Source organism: Mytilus edulis, chromosome 8 (assembly GCF_963676685.1).
Source record: "Mytilus edulis chromosome 8, xbMytEdul2.2, whole genome shotgun sequence".
NCBI classification, from domain to species: domain Eukaryota; kingdom Metazoa; phylum Mollusca; class Bivalvia; order Mytilida; family Mytilidae; genus Mytilus; species Mytilus edulis.
The window spans coordinates 90,530,721-90,552,857 of NC_092351.1; the positions used below are offsets into that span (position 1 = coordinate 90,530,721).

Here is a 22,137-nt window from a genome sequence, read left to right on the forward strand (position 1 = left end):
TATGTAATTTTCTAAAGAAATTCGATCATTTATCTTTAAAGGTAACGCAATCACTGAAATACTGACAAATATGCTAATTTCGATATCCATCGGAGAAGCAAAGGTTTCCGTCCGAGAGGAAATCGTGAAAAAAATTCTTTTCGATGAAACTACGCTATCAGACAGCCCTGTCTTAAGTGCAATACCTGAGAATCGTCAAGGAATGACATCCCTAGTCGAGAAATATGAGGGCAATCAAAGCAAAAACGAGGACAATAATTTTACAACCAGTACAGAAAAAAAGAAACCGATATCAGAAACAGACAAGTATAACATGAAAAAAGTTGAAACTAATGAAACTACACGATTACATGAAGAGGAAAAGCTAGATAATAATCCCAGTGATTGCAAAGCCCTTAGCACTTGTGAAAACGAAGAATTTAAAACAAGTAAAATCAAACGACCATCAAAGACCAGCACAAATCATGCAGACAGTGAATGGGTAGAGAATATATCAAGCAATATGTCTCAAAGACAAATTCATAGGCTGATTGTTAAAGCGGTAGAGGAAGGTAAATATAAACAGAAAGTGGTACCTATAGACATCTGGGATTTTGGAGGCCAGAAGGACTACTACATGACTCACCAGCTGTTCATCACAAGCCGGGGCATTTTTGTATTGATGTTTAATGGCTCTATTGATCTACACAAGCATATACCCGACCTTGGTTTTCTTCCAGGGCACTTTGGAAAGCCAACAGTATCAGGTACATCATTTACTTGATATTCTTTCTCCATTAACTGGCGGTTATATTGATAGTGCATTGGTTTAATTCAAATGCAATTATTCATATAAAACAAAGATTTACGTACGACTTTCTTAAAAAAAAACTAGTTTTCACAGAAATAGGTCTAATCATATCTTTTTCTGCAACATGAACAGTTTTACAATTATTGTAAGTTATATCTACATGTCTGTTTATAAACAATTAAAACACAACTTCCGATTTAGTTGGGTCGCATCTTTACTACATAACAATTCAATTACTAATGGCAAAGATTGAGCTCTAAATAAATTTGTAACCAAGTAAAAAAAATAAAAATAAAATGTATAGTGTGTGCTGCAAGAGGACAGATAAAGGATTTCCAAGGATTATCTTTGTTGCCACGCATAAAGATGAAAAATGGTTCGAGGTAATTGATAAACTTATTTAAAATGTTGTGTGTCATTATCTGTAACTTTATGTCAGTTCAGTGAGTTCCCTTATAATGTTCTTAAGAGTATCATTACTTTTGTTTTTGTATACTGAATAAGTAGACATAATTCTTATGAATATATTTTTCATCGTTGATTTGAAATGTATAGAAAAGGTTCCTTAATGTAATTTGTATTTCAGTGGACACGAGAATCTCGAAGAAATGAACTCGAATTAAAGTTGCATAAGTTGTTTGAATCTCATGCCGGTTTAAAGCATCTGGAAATTAAACCTTTGATATTTGTTGACGCAACAAATCCAGAAGACCCAGAAATTACAGATCTTAGAAAGAGGCTAATGCAGAGAGCAACTGAACATCCTCGATGGGGTGAAGCCATGCCAACAAGATGGATTCCTTTGGAATTACAGTTGGCACAAAAATCTGAGGAAGGAACGAATATCATTTCCCGCAATCAACTCCGAGTCCTTAATTCCAGAAATAAGTCAATGGTTTTATCAGAAACACAGATTGAAACATTTCTGAAGGTGCAACATTCCCTGGGAAAACTGTTGTACTTCGATGTAGAGAACCTCCGTGATTTCATCATTATATCACCAGCGTACTTAGTTGAAGTCCTACGATCCATAGTAACTGAGAAACAATTCTGGCCAAAAGGGGAGAGATTTTCAAATATTTTGAAAAACCTCCAGGAATATGGGATGATTGAGCGAGAAGATATATATTATCTTTGGGAACAAGAGACTTTTAAGCATATACTTCCGTACAAAGAATATATTCTGCAGATGCTTCTTCATCTCGATGTAATACTTGCTCCAAGAAACAGTTATAGAGATGTAGGCAGTCCATTTGAAGATGTTTCTCGCTTCCTGATCCCCTGTATGATCACAAAAGGGAACGACACAATGTTTCTAAAAACGCGATGGCTTTCTAATAACTCCATAATTCTGTCTTATACATTTATTGAGGAGGTTATACCACCAGCATTGTCTTATCGCTTTCTAAGTTCTTTCATTACATCGTGGGATATAAAGACTTATAATGAAAGAGGAACAGAAAAAAAAATGTTGTTCAATGATCTGGCTGTACTTGAGGTTGATAGTTGTCATGATATAGCTGTTCAAGTGAAAACGAATAGGATAATTGTGTCCCTTGTCCATGCAAACAAGAAGGAAGATATAATTCCAATTCTTGCGTCTTCAATTCAGGAGTGTCTGACTGCAGCTATCGTAAGAATCTCTGAATTTTATTCAAGGTTGTCCGAAGATGTGGAAGTTTTAGCGAGTAACAATTCCGTTCTACCGTTCAAAATTGAGTTTGGTGTATTCTGCAAATCAGAAATATGCTTTTTTAAACACAATGAGATTTCCTCATCAACTGGTGAACCAACATGGATTTGCAAAACACACAACCAGCGACATATGACCAAAAGCATAAATGCTTGGTTCTCAGAAAAGGCAAACAATGAACTGGAGGTAAAATAACTTTAAATTAAGGTTTCAAAAAGCTCGATACACTTTTTTCAAACAAACAAAAAATATACTTACATGCAGACGTCTTATACGTTCAGGTATTTCTCATTAAATTTTGTATGGAAATATTCTTTATAAAGCACAAAAATGTCAGTAATCACCTCAGAAACTAACAAAACCTCTAAATAGACTTATTAAGAAAGGATATAGATTGCATATTTTGGCGTTAATATTGATTCACCTATAGGGTCTTTACATCGGAACTAAACACATTTATCCACATTAATGCGCCTGTCCCAAGTCAGGAGTCTCTGGCCTTTGTTAGTCTTGTATTATTTTTAATTTCAGTTTCTTGTGTACAATTTGGAGTTAAATGTGGCGTTCATTATCACTGAACTATTATATATTTGTTGAGGGGCCAGCTGAAGGACGCCTCCGGGTGCGGGAATTTCTCGCTATATTGAAGACCTGTTGGTGACCTTCTGCTGTTGTCCTTTCTATGGTCGGGTTGTTGTCTCTTTGACACGTTCCCCATTTCCATTCACAACCTTAGTAAAGCATAATCTATAAACGTACTTCTAAAAAAAGGAGATATTTTTAAAAAGAAAAATGAATGTGCATATCTAATCTAATCTAATCGAGTGTGATACGATATTTATCCACCCGAGACAGTTAAATTTTCCAATTTAAAATGCGAGCTCGCCAAGCGTTTTAAATATTTAAAATTTAATTGTCGAGAGTGGATACATATCGTATTACACGAGATTTGGTGGTAGAATTTGTTTCTCTAATGATTTTCAAACAATACGCAGGCAAACTTATTCCTTCTTTGCGAGTGTTCTGCAAAAAAAAAAGATGTGTTCTTTCTATGTGTCGTCATCAGGCATGGTCGCCTTTTTCATGCCGTCACAATAGGAAATTCAGAGAAAAACAAGAAAATTCGACGTCATTATCGGATTTTAACCAATGAAGAACTGAGATCAAACGAACCACACGTTGATTAAATTTTTTTATACAATGGGTACAGAAAGGGATAAATTGACGAAGAATTTGAGAAATATACATACACAAATGCGTGATCATTTTTTTAATTGATATCTAGATTTAACTTAGCATGGTTGATTGAAATCAATTCACATATTTTTTCTAGGAACTATGTGATGTTTGTACAAGTTCTTGCAAGGGTATGTATGAAAGTTCATTAGTATTTATTATACTTTGGAAATAAAAATTGTTCTTGTTTTACATTTGCTAAATTTAACTTTTAATTCACAGCAAAATATACTTTTATTTGTATTTCTATTAGAAGAAAGTACGTTTTTAATAAAGAGAACCGACAATTGTCTTTTTAAGTAGATATTAATATAATGATAGTAAATATTGGATTTAGAATTTATCTTAATCATTACCATTCTAAAATGTTAAGTATCGTTCTCTGACAAACTTTTGATTACAACAGCTGTTTTACATTTCAGCAATCGGTTGTATTGTTTAATCCGATTCTCCAAGAACGATTTTAGCATATATTGCAATTCCATTTAAAATACTTGACCCTCGTACTTTTTTGGCCTTTTTGGCCCTTTTGGTCTATCTAACTTATTTGATCCGAACGTCACAGAAAAGATATTTGTAGGCGATCGCCCGTTTGGCGAACAAAATCTTAGATCCAATATCTATGATAAGTTTATTCTCATAGTGGCCATCGTTAACAATCGTACAATTTCCATTCGTTTCACTTTTTTGAGTTTTTGATTTTACTGTTTGATAAACGATTTCAAGTTTAAAACTGATCTTGGAATACAGTATTTTGCTATAATTTTACTTTTTGTTAAGACGGATACAGATTCCGTGTGCGTTTCTGCATGCATAAAATTTATAAAATGCTACTTCTATTTGATCAATATGTTCTTTACACAATACTTTGAATTGATTTCAACACACAATTTTGCAATTCTTCAGGACTTGGCAAATTAGAAAGGGAACAGTGTCCTTTACCTCAACATATAAGAAGGCTAGCAGCTTTACTCTCTCTCGTTGAGTGCCGTGAAATAGCAATGTTGCTAGGGTTTCAAGTTGAAGAATGGAATGATTTAGAATACCAATTTCAACACCAGCCTCCAAATGACCTAAAATTCATGGCATTATGGTCGTGTATAATAAAGAAAAAAAGTTTCAGTTTTGGCGGTTTGATTAGTCTTTTAGAAAAGAAAGGACGGGCTGCACATTTACTTTGCCAGGTAAATATAATGTCAGCTTTCACAGTTATTACGTTACATTGAAATACATAGTGACAATTGATTAATGCATAATAAATGAGAATACAAACTAAAAAGTAAATCACGCCCCTGGGATACTAAAAATAAGATACCAATAATTAAGAAACGACTATGCTGTATTTATTGGGTCGAATGATCAACAAATGTGAATATAGGAATTCTTCAAAATTCTGTTTGAAAATTATATTTAGAATACAAAATATGAGTTTGTTTTGTTAAAAACATCGCAAAAATTTCTAAATTTATGAAAATGAATTAAAAAGTATATTATAACAAAACTGTATTAAAAGAATTCAAAATAGAATTCGAAAAGTTCGATAATACATTGTCCGGTTTGGTGCTTGACCATGTCGTCCGTGTGGTTAAAAACATATCATCTTGACAGTATTGCAATTGAAGCTTTCTCACTTGAGCGATACCGTTTTCTTTTATTGCTTTTCTTTATTTTAGGTATTTGTCTGGTACATGTATTTATTTTTTTCAGAAAAAACAGAGACTTACTGATTTTCCCCTTAACAATGAAAACTAGATTTTTGTCTCAAAGCACAAATGTTCATTTTTCTACATTGGCTAGAGGTAAAGGGGGAGGGTTGAGATCTCATAAACATGATTAACCCCGCCGCAATTTTTCGCCTGTCCCAAGTCAGGAGTCTCTGGCCTTTGTTAGTCTTGTATTATTTTTAATTTTAGTTTCTTGTGTACAATTTGGAGTTCATTATGGCGTTCATTATCACTGAACTAGTATATATATTTGTTAAGGGGCCAGCTGATGGACGCCTCCGAGAGCAGGAATTTCTCGCTGGTTTGAAGACCTGTTGGTGACCTTCTGCTGGTGTCTGTTCTATGGTCGGGTTGTTGTCTCTTTGACACATTCCCCATTTCCATTCTCAGTTTTATACCTTGATTTTGTCCTCAATATTGACACAATTGGAAAAATAAACACTAAAATGTATGCCAAACGGAACGATTTCAATTTGCCAATTATCAATCTAACACTTATTAGCAGTAATGTACCCTAAGACTGCGGTTTACCATCAACGTCGTCTGGTTTGCAATACCGACCGTTACCTATTCCTATAAATGATTATTTTTACTAATCGTTTGTCGTTTATTTATAAGAAAACCCGTCGTGGTTAGAAAAACAAATTATAACATCATTAGTAGCCTAATTCAATATTAATAATATTGAAATGGTCAGAAAAAAGAATTCAACAGCGTTACAAATTTAATTTAAATCTCAAATATATTTGTTTTAATTTACCTCTGTCGTGACTTGTAAGGGCGTTGCTACATTCGCGTGACGCATACTTCATAATTCATAGTGATGTACATGTGTGCTGTTGTAAATTAATTGTAGGTGTTCGTTATTATTCTTTGATTAAGTACTTTTATATTTTTTATGTATTTCTCTGTTCTGAGTGCTCTTGTGTTTATTTGTACTGTATTCACGTCACGTAAAGTTGTCATTTTAGCGGTCTTTTTAACTTTACCAGAGTTACAGCTTGCAATTAAACTATGTTTAACCCGCCATTTTTTAAATGTCCTGTACCAAGTCTGAAATATCATGAATATGGCCGTTGTTATCAAACAGACCATTTCTATGTATGATGCCGTCTATTTTTGTAGTAGTTCACTGTTTCTGTTGTTCTGTTGTTTTCCACTTATAGTATACAGTGTTTCACTCAGTATTGGACTGTGACCCGACTATGGTACTATGGTACTTTGAAAAAAAATCAAGAATTTAAAATTGACACTATGAGTCAGAGGGGCATTAATATAAGTTAAAAACAAAAAGCTAAAATATTCTTAGGTTATTGAACTCCTTTTTGAAATATCGTTTTGTTTAAAGGCGGGAAAATGATAACTCGGACTAATACCTTATGTATAGCATTGGACCTTTTTGTGTTTCAAATCATAGATTATAATTTAGTACGCCAGACACGCGTTTCGTCTACATAAGACTCATCAGTGACGCTCAAATCAAAATAGTTGTAAAGCCAAACAGATGGAATGTTGAAGAGCATTGAGGATCTAAAATTCCAAAATGTGGTGCCAAATACGGCTAAGGTAATCTATTGCAGTGTTTTATAAAAACAAAAGTGAGTGGAAAAGGGAAACATGTTTAGTCTGTATCGTATGAAAATAAACCCATAAAGGGTCCGAACATTTGTCAATCCGAAATCTGACATGACTACATCCTCAAGTTTAAGTTTTTTGGCTTCTGCATTTAAATTTGTTATTTTATTCATATGGAAGATATATCAGTTTTTGCTTCAGAAGTCTAGTTTTAAATCATAAATAATATTTTTAACATTATATTTTAGGTGTTTAGAGATGTTCAGATAGATGTATCAGGTAAGATGACTCTTAATTTCTATAAATTATAGTTTTCTGAATGTACAATAACAAAAGATTGAGCAACATAATCCAATCAAATACCGGAGATGAATCCAGGTGCAGAAGAAAGGTGAGACTTTCATTCTTTTCCCAAAACACAAATCTTAATATTTTTCTGAATTATTCAATATCCATATCCGATTTCTCTTTTTCTTCAATATGTAGTTATACGATGAGTTTGATGCTAAATGTGATTTTGAAAAATCTGTAAACAAGGTGAAAGTTTTTCATTTTTTTTTATCATATTGACAGTTTCAATAACATTGTGGTATTTCGTGACGGTCAGGTTTTTTTTTCATTGGTGTAGGTTTACATAATGAGTAATGTGCACAAGAGAAAGCAAAACGAAGAAAAAGCAATCATAGGGGAAAATGAAAAAATAAATAATGATTTATGTTTTAAAATTTTCTTCTTCATAGATAAAAGCACTGTTATTTCGTGTCATTTTGTCTTGGTTCAACAACCAATCAAAACAAATTGATATTAAGGGTGAAATATTTACATAATAAAAATACCCAAGTTATCAACATGATTAACATGATCTATATGAATCTCGAATCTCGAAAAATGAATAAAACTATGCCAAATTCTGACTCTTTGTCATTTGTGACAATTTAAAAGTTAAATTGCAACTGTTATTAAAACCGAGCAGTACACCTGACTTATACGCTACGTCGAATAAATATAGGATAGTCGACATCTACACTTCAACTTAAACAAGTGCTTTAATGATAAATCGGTAATATCACGGTAGGTATATGGTCCGGCTAGGATCATGGTTTTTCGAGTGATTTGATCGGGCTTTTTCGAGTGTGACCTCTTTTTTTTGAGTGAATATAATAAAAAAAAAAATGTAAACAAACAGACTTCATTTCTGACAAGACGTGATATATAAGCTTGAGATTAATATACAAGGTTATACAAGGTATGTTTGTGTTGGAGATAAAAATATATTACCATTCTGACATTGTTTTTCGTAAAAAAAAAGTAAAATTTAGCCTTACAATGCTTTTATTCCAAAATACAAAATAAAGCCATTTTCATACACATACCAATGTAAATGTCGACGGAATTGCATACATGGAATATATATTATATATATCCTTAGATATATAGACCTTTTACAAAAATTACTGTTATTGCATTGCAAACGAGATTTAAAGACTAAATTAATTTCTTCATATTCGGACTTTTTCGAGAGCAGCCCGGGCTTTTTCGAGTGCGCTCTTGTTTTATCGAGTGATTATACACACTTAGTATAGCTACATAATGTTTTGTATTGGTGTATTTACGTTTTAAAATTATAAAATAAATGTTCAAATTAAGTACTTTAAAGTCTCATGGTGTGTTATTACTTGCAATTTATAAACAAGTATTGTTCACTTGAATATATTCTTTTTCTCACATCTTATAAATTGCATGTACAGTATATATTCGTGATGTAAACAATCTAAATTAAATGTAAGCATAGACAATTCTGATTATGACGTACATACCTATATTGTGTAAGGTGAGATATATGCTTGTTTTTAAAAGAGTATAAATCCGAAATATTTCATTAACTATTGGTCTTGTATCTTGTATTATTTATTTTATGGTTTAAAAAATGGAACCGAAACTGTTTAAATGGTACTACTGTGAGGAAGAGTCTGATTCTGAATATGTAATAATTGGTAATACAGCAACTAAACACCATAAGAATTTCCTTTCAATAAAAGAGAAGTGCCGAAAATATGGATATCTATTACAATATTGTTTTTGATGTCCGGTTTGAAGCTCTGGATAATCTAGTTGGTAATAGCATACAAAATACACAATTTGCATTTTTCTATCATTTTTAACGAATCATATTTAGGCTAATGAACTATTCATTACATTGTTGATTATATATGAAATTTTATTCAATATTTATTTTCAATGGCAAATAAAAATGGAAGGGATTAAGAATATTAATCGATTTTTTATATGGTGGGGGCAGGCCTTTTTTTTTTATAGAAAAATATCTTTTATTACATAGCATTTTTATGATTCTTCACTGCTGTCTATTATGTTTCTTACTCCTTTTTGTAATCTCCGGGGTTCACCACAAGAAATATTGATAACTGTAAAATCAAAAGAAGCATGAAATGAGGTTAAAATGAATATGAGTTCCCTGCAATATGTTCTAAACACCATTTTGTAAAGGATCAGGTAAATTCACAATGAACGTTGGAAAGTAGTTGCAGAACGCTCTCCAAACAGATATTTTGCATTAAATTGAAAAAAAACTTTATTTTGTAATATGTTTATGATGATTTATTGGGAATATTTGATATTGTCCTTCAGTTAATTACAGTTATAAACTAAAAGTCATTTCTTAAGTCCAGAATACCTTTTTTCTTATTCAAACTTTCTGTAAAAAAACCCAGACAATATGTTTAAAAACCCGGAAGATTTCACAGTTGCTCTCTAAAACCCCGGACAATAACAAACACTGAATTAGTTGGTTAAATACAAGGGTATTTTGCTTCTTTGTTGATCAAAACAATTCAGTATAAGATGGGTAGTAAAACTATTATAATTACGAAATAGCAGTAAATTGAACTTATCGCATGTTTTATCACTCGAAAAAGCCCGAACTACACTTGAAAAAAACGGACCGAATAACTCGAAAAACAACAATCCTAGCCGGACACTACCTACCGTGAATATTGGTAATTGGAATTGATTTGTTCTTTCACTATACTTGATTGTTTTAGATATGTCAGAAGATACACTGAACAAAATTCCATCATTTAATGCACTAAATGATTTGGCCAACCATATCGGAGACAGCATCATGCAACTTGCTATTGAGTTAGACATTGATATATCATTCCTACAGCAGATTCAACATGATTTTAAAAATAAACTGCTGGAACAGACAAGAAGACTTTTTTTCAAATGGAGAAAAAACAAATTCCCAAAGCCAACTGTTTTGCGACTTTTAAAAGCTCTTTATAGGGTCGGAAAATTTGGACCAACGTTCAAAATATTACAGGGTCATTGTTGATATAGAAAGGAAATGTTAGATTAGCTTTGTTGTGTGCTTATATTTGTCGTTTATCTTTAATTTTAGGTCATAAAATTTCGTTAATTCTGTTTGATATTTTCTTAAATAAAAACGAATCTGCAAAGTTAAGGCATTTACATAAAGGCAACGTTAGTATACCTCTGTTTAAAAGTCATAAACCAATTGAGAGGAAGCATATCCAGGTTACAAACTAAAACCATTGGAAACATATCATCTCAAAGGAAAAAAATACCGTAAGAACAAAACGCTGAAGTGCGTAAAATAAAAAGAAACAAACGCCAAAATATCAACAAAACACAATATTACTTAAAAATGAAATGTAAAACAATAATTGAAAATTGCTAGATATTACTTAAAAAAATTGAAAAACAATAATTGAAAACTTACTAGATACTACTTTTAATATGAACTAGAAGAGAACAATGTTTAAGTGAGGCGAAAGTAGTAAACTGATGATCCAACCTCCAAAAGGAGCAACGCCGACTACGCCAACAAGGTAAGCGTCTCCAGAATTATTCACTCGGCACAAATAAAAGGGGAATTCGATTTTAATCTGTACGGACTTCTTTTTTTAAAGGAAAGTAATAACTGATATTTTGTTCAACAACATTCGTATGTTCATCCATCAACAAGTAAATCAACTGCCATCGTCTGACCTACGAATGTCATTACACGATTTAGAAGAGTCAACTTTTTACATCTGAGCATAGTTTTGTGTGGACGTAGCGCACGTCTGGCGTATACAAATAATTGTTAACCTGTTACCTTTTGATGGCTATTATTCATTTGTTTCTCTGTGTGTCCTATATTTTCTCCCATTTCTCTGTTTGTTTATTGTAACCCTGTCGTGTATTGTTTACATTTCAATGTTATAATTAACACTGCCATTAAAGCGGGAGGTTTGGCATGCCACAAAACTAGGTTCAACCCACCATTTTTTCATAAAATGTCCTGTACCCAGTCAGGAAAATGGTCATTGTTACATTATAGTTCGTTTCTGTGTGTGTTACGTTTCGGTGTTGTGTCTCTGTTGTGTCGTAGTTCTCTTATATTTGATACATTTCCCTCAGTTTTAGTTTGTAACCCGGATTTGTTTTTTTTTCTCTATCGATTTATGAATAATGAACAGTGGTATTCTACTGTTGCCTTTATTTATACATAATACATTTGTATAATGTTTTTTAATTATATAATCATAAAAAGAAAAATACTATTTATTAAATCCGTTTAAAAGTCCCGTTTCCGAGCATGTACATATGTATTTAAAAAACTCATTAGTTCTACAGTAACTTTTATGATTTATTACACACAAAATAAATATTAATAACTATATTCCATACCAGATGATGTTTAAAAAGGAACAAAATAATATATTAACCTTCTCTTATACATAAAAAATTAAACTACAGCATTGAACATGTTTCTAGAATTTCAATATTCTCTTACATCAACCAAACAAACCGTTTGTACTTAAACATATGGGGAAAGATTTTTACTGTGATCTGTAAACTTCATTTCTAAAACAATCCCGTTCTTTTTCGTATGATGTATATTTCAATATAAAATGAAATTTGTTTCATCCTACATATGTCTACAATGCCCTCGAAATATTTTATTTTTATCGATTTCTTTATATCGACCTTTCTAAATAGATAAATGATGAGCACTGATTTTAATTTACAACGGTAGAAAGGAGCATTAAACAGAGCTATCATAAGAAAAGTACCTCGGCAATAGTGAAGTATTAATATTTATTAACTGAATATAAATGCATGAAATTTAAACAAGCGTAAGTTTGTACACAACACTACATGGTGCTAACTCTGTAAAAACCAGGTAAACTTTTAATCATGCCGAATTTTCAAGGAAATATTAAGCTTTTCAATGATCAGAGTAAGAGTGTGTGTCAAACTGATACATATGAAATGTATATTCATAGACATGTTTTTAGTGTGTACTTTTAAAAGATGATTTAAACTTTTAAATTATTGTCAAAGGGTAAACGTTAATATTGTTTAAAAATGATTGAAAATGTTTCTTTATAGAACTTGATGCCAAGCATTGATGAAACGCATGCTTGTGCCACTACCAAGTCATGAGCTTTCTGCCTTTGTTAGTCTTAAATATATATTTTAAAATTTCATTTATATGTTTCAAAGTTAAGTATGTCGTTCTTTTTCAGTGCATTAGTACACATTTTCATATAGAGTAACCTAATGCCCACATTCGGGTGCCTTTTTTCTTCGCTGCGTTGAAGACCTATTAATGGTCTTCGGCTGTTATCTGTTTTTGGTCCGGTTCCTGTCTCTTTGACATTTCATTCTCAGTTTTATTAGAATTATTAGTTAAATAGGCTGGGCGTTGTAAAGTAAATTGTTCAGGATGAAGGTGGACAAAATGTCGACTTACACTAGCAAATAAGGACTAGATTAACAGGAACATAAACATAAACATAAACAAATGCTCGCAACAAATCACCTTTGTGCTCCTCGTAGAGATGTTGCTCGTTCAGATAGCTTGATCTTGATTCTACTCGGCGCTTCAAGTGAAAGAGGGGCGAAAGATACCAGAGGACACCAGAAAAATACCTGAGAGACGTTTCCTTTCTGACAAGAAGTAGCTGCGAATATACAAATTATGCACATCCAAACGGATGCCTTTTTTCAAGAGTTTTACAGTAGGCTGTCAATGGGGTAAAAAAGCCATATTTCCGGTGTCCAGTCATCCTAGATGACTTTAAGTAATTTAAATGCTGTTTTAAATTATCGTAAATAGAAGGCAATGTTTTGAGAAATTACTGGCATTCAACTATTATATGCATGTTTGTTCCTTATCGATTACATATGTCATGCATCTTAAACATATAAAACTAAACGTGGCTTAGTAATGTGCATCTTAAATATATAAAACTAAACGTGGCTTAGTAATGTGCATCTTAATGATATTTGTATTTTAGTTCAATGATGTGGTCAACGCTTAGTTAAGTTCATCCTTTTAATCTAATAAAACTTGAATATAATGATTAAAAGAACATGTTAATTATTTTGTGCCTTTTGTTATATATAGCTGCAACAATTCTTGAGGCAAGTTATTGTCCAATACTGGTGTAAATTTTGGTTCTATTAATCTAGTGATCGAGATTTATGGACGAGTTGGAATTTCTAAAAGAAAGGACATTTCAACCTTTATATTTCCAAATGCTTGTCGAAATAAGGAAAATGGTTCATGATCGTTGTATTTAACGTATGGAAAAACAACTTCATAATAGTTACCCGGCTTACAAATGTTAACGTTCGTCTGCAAAAGACTCATCAGTGACGCTCAAATAAATAATTCAAACAATGTACAACATATACAAGTTGAAGAGCATTGAATAATCAAAATCTAAATGAATTTTAGATAATCTATTTATGAGGTTAAACATTTTATTGTATTTCGTTAGTTGTAGATAACTGTGAATCTTTGATTTTTTTGTCGAATTTATTCACAAGAATCATTGTTTTACTTCGATTTAGAGCATTAAATAATCAATAATCGTTCAAGTTGATGTTCAAATCTAGTTGTCCTTATTTAATGTTCTTTCGTCGGATCCCTATCTGTTTGACATATAGCAAACATCGATTTCTATTGCAATTTATTGTATAGGCTATTGTCATGATAAGTACCGTGTAAGCAAATAGTAATCCAAATTAAAAGAGGGGCAAAAGATACCAGAGGAACAGTCAAACTCATAAATAGATAATAAACTGACAACGCCATGGCCATCAACCAAAAAGACAAACTGGCAAACAATACAGTCCTTGGATGGTGTAAACTTCCCACTAACACCATACACCATTTCACCATACATCATACACCATTACACCATACATCTTGTACCATTACACCATACATGTTACACCTTTACACCATACACCTTACACATTACACCATGCACCATTCCCCATTCTATCTGCACGATCGAAATTCACCCATAATGTAGTTAAATTTCAAATATTAAGATTATTGTTATTGTTTATGTTTACAATTCGAAAAAATAAAATAAAAAGAACTTCGTTTGCAACAAATGAAATATCGTACACCATCATTCACACCATTCCCGATCGCACGTTACACAATCACATCATTCCTCAAACACAATTACACCATTCCCCTTACACGATACACCATAGCACCATACACCTTACACCATTACACCATATGCCATACACTATTACACCATACACGTTTTTTTGGGAATGAAGTACACAAGAAACATCATAGAACACTACAGACTGAGCAACACAAACTCCACAAAAAACTGGGGAAACTCAGTAAGGGTAAGCAGATCCTGCTCCATATGTGGCACCCGTCATGTTGCTTGTGGTATTACAAACCCGGTAAATAGTCTAATGATATCAACTTCACCATTTGAAACTCTTGGTTTAAAAACTTCCTTGTGAGCAGCAACCCTCTATTTAGAGAGTCATAATAAAAAATACAAGCGCGGGAATATCGTATCAATTTGGAGATATATACTCCGTATGCAGGCCTTGACGGAATGTTCCTTTTTTTTTTTTTTTACAGCAAATTGCCAATTTATAAGAGAAACATGATGTGAACCATTAGGTCTCACAAGTTTTATTCAACATCAGAAACTGTAAAAATATGTTACTAGAATAGAATGTGCTACCCAGTTGATACATGTATATGATATTTCTATAAACTAACTTATTTTTTTATTACCTATCTGTGGCAGATTTGTTGCTGACATAGTTTCTGTATTTTTATACGACTGCAAAACAAATTTTGGGATCGTATAATGGTATGATGTTGTCGTTGTCTGCGTCGTCGTCTGATGTCCGGACAATAACTTTAGTTTACATGAATGGATCTCTCTGAAATTAAATAAGTAGGTTCAATACCCCAAAAGGAAGGTTGGGATTGATTTTGCGGATGATGGTCCCAACTGTTTAGTAATTAGGGGCCCAAAAGGGGCCCCAAAACAAGCATTTTTCTACTTTCAGGATAATAACTTGTGTATGAGTATTTCAATTGCTCTGAAATTGAACCACAATGTTAAATACCACAATAAGAAGGTTTAGATTCATTTGGGGGCTTATGGTGCCAACTGTGTAGGAATAAGGGGCCAAAAACAGGCCAAAACAAGCATTGTTGTAGTTTCTGTATAATAAATTGTGTGTTAGTATATGGATTTCTCTTACATTGTACCAGAAAGTTCGTAATCACAAAAGGAAGGCTGGGATTGAGTGTGGGGGTTATTGTCCCATTGATGCAAGAATTAAGGGTAAAATAAGGGCAAACAAGTTTCTTGACAATAACTTGTGTTTAATTGTATGGATCTCTCAGAAATTGTACTACAATGTTCCGAATACTACAATGGGAAGAATGGGATTGAGTTTGTGGGTAATTGCTTCAAGGGGGATTCATAAAGTGTGGGGGTCCATTTTCTTTTAAAGGGGTTCAATTATTTTTTCCAAATTTCTCTGCGGTCGTATATAGTTGCGCCCTGCCGAGCATCTGGTCTTTCTTAAATTTGTTCTCCTGTAAAAATACTACAGATGTTCCTAGTTTGTGCATTGTATTCAATTTTGTATTTAAAGGAAATCGAACCTGACCTGCATGGTTTGAAATGTACGTGCACATTTTAATTTTTTTCGAAAAGGGGAAAGCCCCTTTTTCACTTTAGGTAGTAGCGGATGCAGCGATTGTGACGTCACCAAGCTGATATAGTCAAACAGATAGTTTATTATAATCCTTTGCAGAGAGAGACGTCGTCCTGAGCACACCCATGTATAAAGAATGTGCAAACGCATTTAATTTTCATTCATTTACAGGTCATTGATGTCGGATCGTGCATGCTTTTTTTGTACACATATCTACGGGAACACAGATTTGTTTTTTAATGCATGTTTAGAAGTTTGACTCTAGGATTTTACTACTTTTTACGAACTTTGGATTGATTTCTACATCAATGATTTTAATTTCTCAATCCAGATTGGAACGTTAAGCGGACTGCACGTGATTTGTACTGCTAACGGGAAATATATTTTCTCGATTTATTTTACAGGTAAACTATTGTCCAATCACTGACCGCTGACCACTGGTCGACTCATTCATTGCATGCACACAAAAATGCTATTAATGCTGGTGTTATAGTACTTTAACAAAACGTTTATCGATCAATTTTCAGAAATACATGTACATGATTTAGAGCAGATATTTTATTGTGCAGGAATAGTTTTGTATTTCAGAAAGAAATTTATTTATAAAAAAGATGGATTAGCATTTTTATAATAAAATAGAAATGGGATTCCTAAAAAAAAGGGGGGGGGGGGTGTTAGATATGTAGTTGTGGGCATTGGATTATTTACAAAGATAAATTGCATGTACGCATCATGAGAGCTGTAAAGCTTGAAGCTATAATTAGTAAATTTGTTGATATTTCCATTTCAGTGGCAGGAAAACCCCCAAAATACTACGCATATTTTTTCGACAAAGTTTCACGACATAAATAATGTTGCAACTAACATTTTGCTCACATTTTTTTCCAAATTTACCCCTAACTTTTTTCAAAGAAAAAGCAGTTTGAAGTGAATGTAAAAATTTAGATCATGACCTTGACCTTTGACCTTGACCTCATTTTTTAAGTTGGGATCCCAGGACACCAAATAAATCGGTTCTAGGTTTATACGCCTAAAGGTTCATGAGTTCATATGCTTATCACTTATCTTAAATGCAAAAGGGGAAATAACTCTCATATCGAGTCTCCGGATAGCTTCGGTCAATTTAAGATCCTAATCCTGAAGACGTAATGAGCAAATTGGTAAAACAAATTCGTCGTAATCTTTTATGGTTACGGAGGAGTAGTGGCCACAAGAAAAACAGTGTTTGGGGAGGTAACTCTTACAACGTAAAGTATTTGGTTACGCAGTTGTCAGTTATTAAAGCGCATACACTTTACGATATCATATTCCAAATATCTAAGCGACATCTTGTGACACAACAATACTACGCAAGAAAAAAATTAGGCGGAAGAAAAAAATAAATAATAATCAGAACAAAATCAATAGGTCTTTCCACGGAAAGGTGGAAAGACCTTATTTAAATTGAAGCATTTTTAAAAAAAACTAGTAAATGATAAACTATCATATATAAAGGATCACGGCAAACAGAAGAAAAATATATAACTTGCTCAAAACTTGAATTCAGAAAACTGATAACAAAATTTAGATTAAGTGACCATAATTTGGTAATAGAAAAGGGAAGATACCTTAAAATACCAAGAGAAGAAAAAAGTAAAATCACAAAACTACTGAACTCAGAGGAAAATCAATTCGGAAAGTCCATAATCACATGGCAAAATCAAATAACAAAAGATTATGCAAAAACTGTAAACAAATTGAAGGTGAAATTCATTTCTTTTTATATCGTAATAGAAACCATAATACTAGAAAAGTTTATTTAGATTTTTTGATAAATAAGAATATCTACTTCATAAATTTAAATGACATAGATAAAATAGCATACATACTCCCACCAAATTTCACACATTCAGGTAAATAAGCTAGGATCCTTTTTAAAACAGTCTATTGAACTGAGGACAGGGGACTCTTATAATATTTACTTTTATTGTGTATATTGATGATCTTGTTGTTATCTTTCATTTTCATATGCATGTTGTTTTGTTGTGTCACATACTATAAATATATAGATATAGGAAGATGTGGTGTGAGTGCTAATGAGACAACTCTCCATTCAAATAACAATTTTAAAAAAGTAAACCATTAAAGGTCAATGTACGGCCTTCAAAGAAGCAAAGACTTGGCTCACACCGAACAAAAAGATATAAAGGGCCCCAAAATTACTAATGTAAAACCATTCAAACAGGAAAACCAACGGTCTTATCTATATGAAAAAACGAAAAACGAGAAACATGGCAATAAAGATTTGAATTGAATTGAATTGAATGATTGGAAATACTATGTTCCTGCAAAAATAATAAAAACTGTTGAAATGATGTTAAAATAGATGTTTCTGTATTATTCTGTTGCGACAATAACAATCTACATCTACTGTCTTATCATAAAATGACTGCCTAATGGTTGAGAAATGTTACAGTTAAATGAAATTGAATTACTGTAGTGGAACTATCCTCTTTATTTGTCTATGTAATTAGATTACACTAATTCAACATTGAGAAACTGATCAACTCAGACAAATGATTTGATAAAAAAATCCATGAGGTACGGTATATTCATCGTCCGAATGTTTAGGGCAAGATGTGGTGTGTGTAAGCGTGCAAAACGGGAAAACTATGATTCTGGTACTATAATTTCAGGAATAACACTGATACACAGATGCACACATTAACTGATACACAGATGCACACATTTACCGATACAAAGATGCACACATTTACTGATACACAGATGCACACATTTAACAATATTAAACTCAATTGAAATTAATTTAATTGGCTTATCTTTTGTAAGTTGTATTATTATGTTAGTTCTTGTTTAAATGAAGACTATTTGTACTGTACACCACGTTTTGAGGAACATGTGAAATTATATATTTGTTTTGTTGACCGCCGTAAAGCATTTGATCATGTTGATTCTGTATGGAGAATAGGTCTTTTGTATAAATTAGTGAAAACAGATGTTATAAAAGAGCAATATAATAAAACAGAATCTTCAATTAAATATAAAATTAAATTTTCTAAATATTTTAACATTTCAAGAGAGATAAAATAAGGGAATTCATTGAGTTCAACATTATTTAACCTTTTTATTAATGATGTAATCAGAGAGTTGGATAAAAGAAATTCAGATCTAGTTTCTTTAGTTTCTTCAAATATTAACTCTCTTCTATTTGCAGATGATCTTCTGAAACTAAAGAGGGATTACAAAATAGTTTAAATAAAGGCAACAGTAATATACCGCTGTTTAAACTCATAAATATATGGACAAAAAACAAAATCGGGATAACAAACCAAAACCGAGGGAAAAGCACTAAATATAAGAGGAGAACAACGACGCAACACTACAATGTAACACACACAGAAACGGACCAAGCATCAGACAAAATTTAAATTTAAACAAGATTTAAAAAATTTAAGTGCTTTTTGTGATAATTGGCAATTAAGTGTAAACGTAAATAAAACTAAAACTATGATTTTAAAGCAAAACTGTTCCAAAACTGCTAACTCATTTTCAACATACAAAGATATTCCAATATTAGACACAAATGAGTATAAATGTTTAGGAATATTGATTAAAAATAATGAAAATCTTTCGCACACTACTATATATCTTACAAAAAAAGCTAAAAAAAGTTCTCTTTCCAAAGAAGTCATATACTAGTCCATTGGATAATATTCCAGTTTAAGTTGAAAATAATCTCTTTGATTTAGTAGTAAAACCTATAGCTTTATATAATTCAGAAGTTACATTTTTAGACTCCCATATAACATATGTTAGGGCCAAAAAAGAAGCACATAACTCTAGTAAACAATTGGATCTCTTTTATTTCATTGATAAAACACCTATAGAGAAGTTACACCTTCAGTTTTGTTAATATACACTTGGTATAAGGAAAACTTCATCAAATTTAGGTGCAAGAGCGGATCTGGGGAGACTTCCTCTGGAACTTAATATTAAATTTCAATCTATATTGTATCTTATTAGATTATATTCTGATGAAATTAATCCTCTTTTAAAAAATCCTTTATTTTGTCTCAAAAGTTAGACTCAGAAGGAATTTCTTCTTGGTTCTCATATGTAAAACATATAACAGAAGAAACTGGTATGGATTTGGACACTTTGAAAACATATTCCTCACAAAAGATTACTAAAAATATAGGAGAACAAATAAAATTAAAATTGAAGCATTTTTATGAAAAACTAGTAAATGATAAACTATCAGATATAAAGGATCACAGCAAACTCACTATTTATAAACATGTAAATATATTCTAAATTATTTCCCAAAATTGATCGCCCTGAAGATCATAAAAAACATTTTATTAAAATTAAGTATGTCAATAAAGGCTTTGATTTTGTAAATATTGCCGGTATATTTAACGACCATTCTGTTAAAGAACAAATTCCTGGATATTTTGACAATACTGAGCTACCTCTTATTTGTTATATTTAGAAGAAATCTACCCGGAAAATTGTGTTTAATTATAGTCAATTGTGTAAAGATGTTAATATCAGTGAAAATATACCTACTTCATGTAATTGCAGTAATTCCGAATATATTTATGGACTCATTTCCCATGTTATAACAGGAGATCTTAACATCGTTCAAGACCGAGAGTTAAAATCATTCCTCAGTAAAGGACCTAAATATCGTCCCCCGTCAATTATTAATTGGGATGAGTGTCGTAATATCATCCACGACTCACTCCATCCTTACTGTATGAAATGGATAAAACGGGAAAAAGCTGACAAAAAATCTTTGGACTCTTTTTTTAATTCAGTAATGAAGATAGTTGATATACGTATTCAACATTTTAAAGAACATTTTACTATTAACAATAACCACAATAAACCTATTTCTCGTATCAAACATAAACTAAAAGAATTAGCCAAGGAATTTGTTTTTGTCCCGGCCGATAAAGCTGCTAATAATATTATTATTGTTTGACGTAAATTTTACATTGAGGTTCTGAAAAAGGAAATCACCAATTCACCAACATTCCAACTGACTCCATTTTCAGAAAACAAAATCTGTAACAATCATAAACTTTTGGCCACCGCTTTACAAGCAGAGCCAAATACAATGAAAGTCCCAACTATGTATTGGTTTCCGAAGCTACACAAAACCCCTTACAAATATAGATTTATTTCGTCTTCAAGCCATTGTTCAACTACTAAATTGTCTATTCTTCTTACCAGCACACTTGGTACAATTAAAAACCTGATAATAAATTGTTCAAATAAGGCCTTCGAAAATAGTGGAATAAATTACTTTTGGAGTGTCAAGAACTCGTTGGAAGTCCTTGATAAATTGCATGCTTATATTGGTGATTTTGAATCTGTTCAAAGTTTTGATTTTTCTACCCTGTATACCACATTGCCTCACATTCTTATTAAGAAAAAATTTACACACCTAATTAAATGGGCATTCAAAAAATCAGAATGTGAATATATATGTTCAAACTCTTTTAGGTAATTTTTTAGTAGCAATAAACAAAAAAACTATGTTAATTGGACATGCTTTGATACTATATATGCCCTTGAATTTTTACTAGATAACATTTTTGTTCGCTTTGGGGATTCCGTATATCGTCAGATTATCGGAATTCCAATGGGGACTTACTGTGCACCACTTATTGCGGACCTGTTTTTGTATTGTTATGAGTTACAATTTATGACAAAAATAAGCAAAGACCCATCGAAACAACATCTGATAAACAAATTTAATAATACTTTTAGATATTTGGATTATATTTTGGCTCTCAATAATGACAACTTCAGTATGTATATTAATGAAATTTATCCTGTTGAACTTACTTTAAATAAAGCTAATACTAACAATGACCACTGCCCTTTTCTCGATCTTGATATCTATATCACTTATGGAAAGCTTAATACTAAAATTTATGATAAAAGGGATGATTTTTCATTTCCTATCGTTAATTATCCGTTTTTAGATGGTGACGTTCCCTTGTCACCATCTTACGGTGTTTATATATCTCAACTTGTACGATTCGCTCGTGTATGTAACAATGTTTTAG

At 32.0% G+C, this 22,137-nt stretch overlaps 2 protein-coding genes across 3 annotated transcripts in view; both read left to right on the top strand.

The window, feature by feature from the left end:
• The window catches only part of LOC139486618 (serine/threonine-protein phosphatase 6 regulatory ankyrin repeat subunit B-like), a 28,443-nt gene extending 27,703 nt beyond the window's left edge, over window positions 1-740 (top strand). For both annotated transcript variants that reach the window (XM_071271546.1, XM_071271545.1), the window contains exon 11: window positions 42-740. The gene's annotated coding sequence lies outside the window, so the exon portion shown is untranslated. The remainder of the gene's footprint in view (window positions 1-41) is intronic.
• A 346-nt stretch (window positions 741-1,086) lies between these two features.
• LOC139484528 (uncharacterized) lies at window positions 1,087-11,489 on the top strand. The gene is made up of 6 exons (XM_071268258.1): window positions 1,087-1,173; window positions 1,377-2,669; window positions 3,817-3,850; window positions 4,626-4,903; window positions 7,267-7,297; window positions 10,078-11,489. The coding sequence occupies exons 1-6, from the start codon at window positions 1,087-1,089 to the stop codon at window positions 10,368-10,370; spliced, it is 2,016 nt and encodes a 671-aa protein (XP_071124359.1). The 3' UTR covers window positions 10,371-11,489.
• The last annotated feature ends 10,648 nt before the right edge of the window (window positions 11,490-22,137 follow it).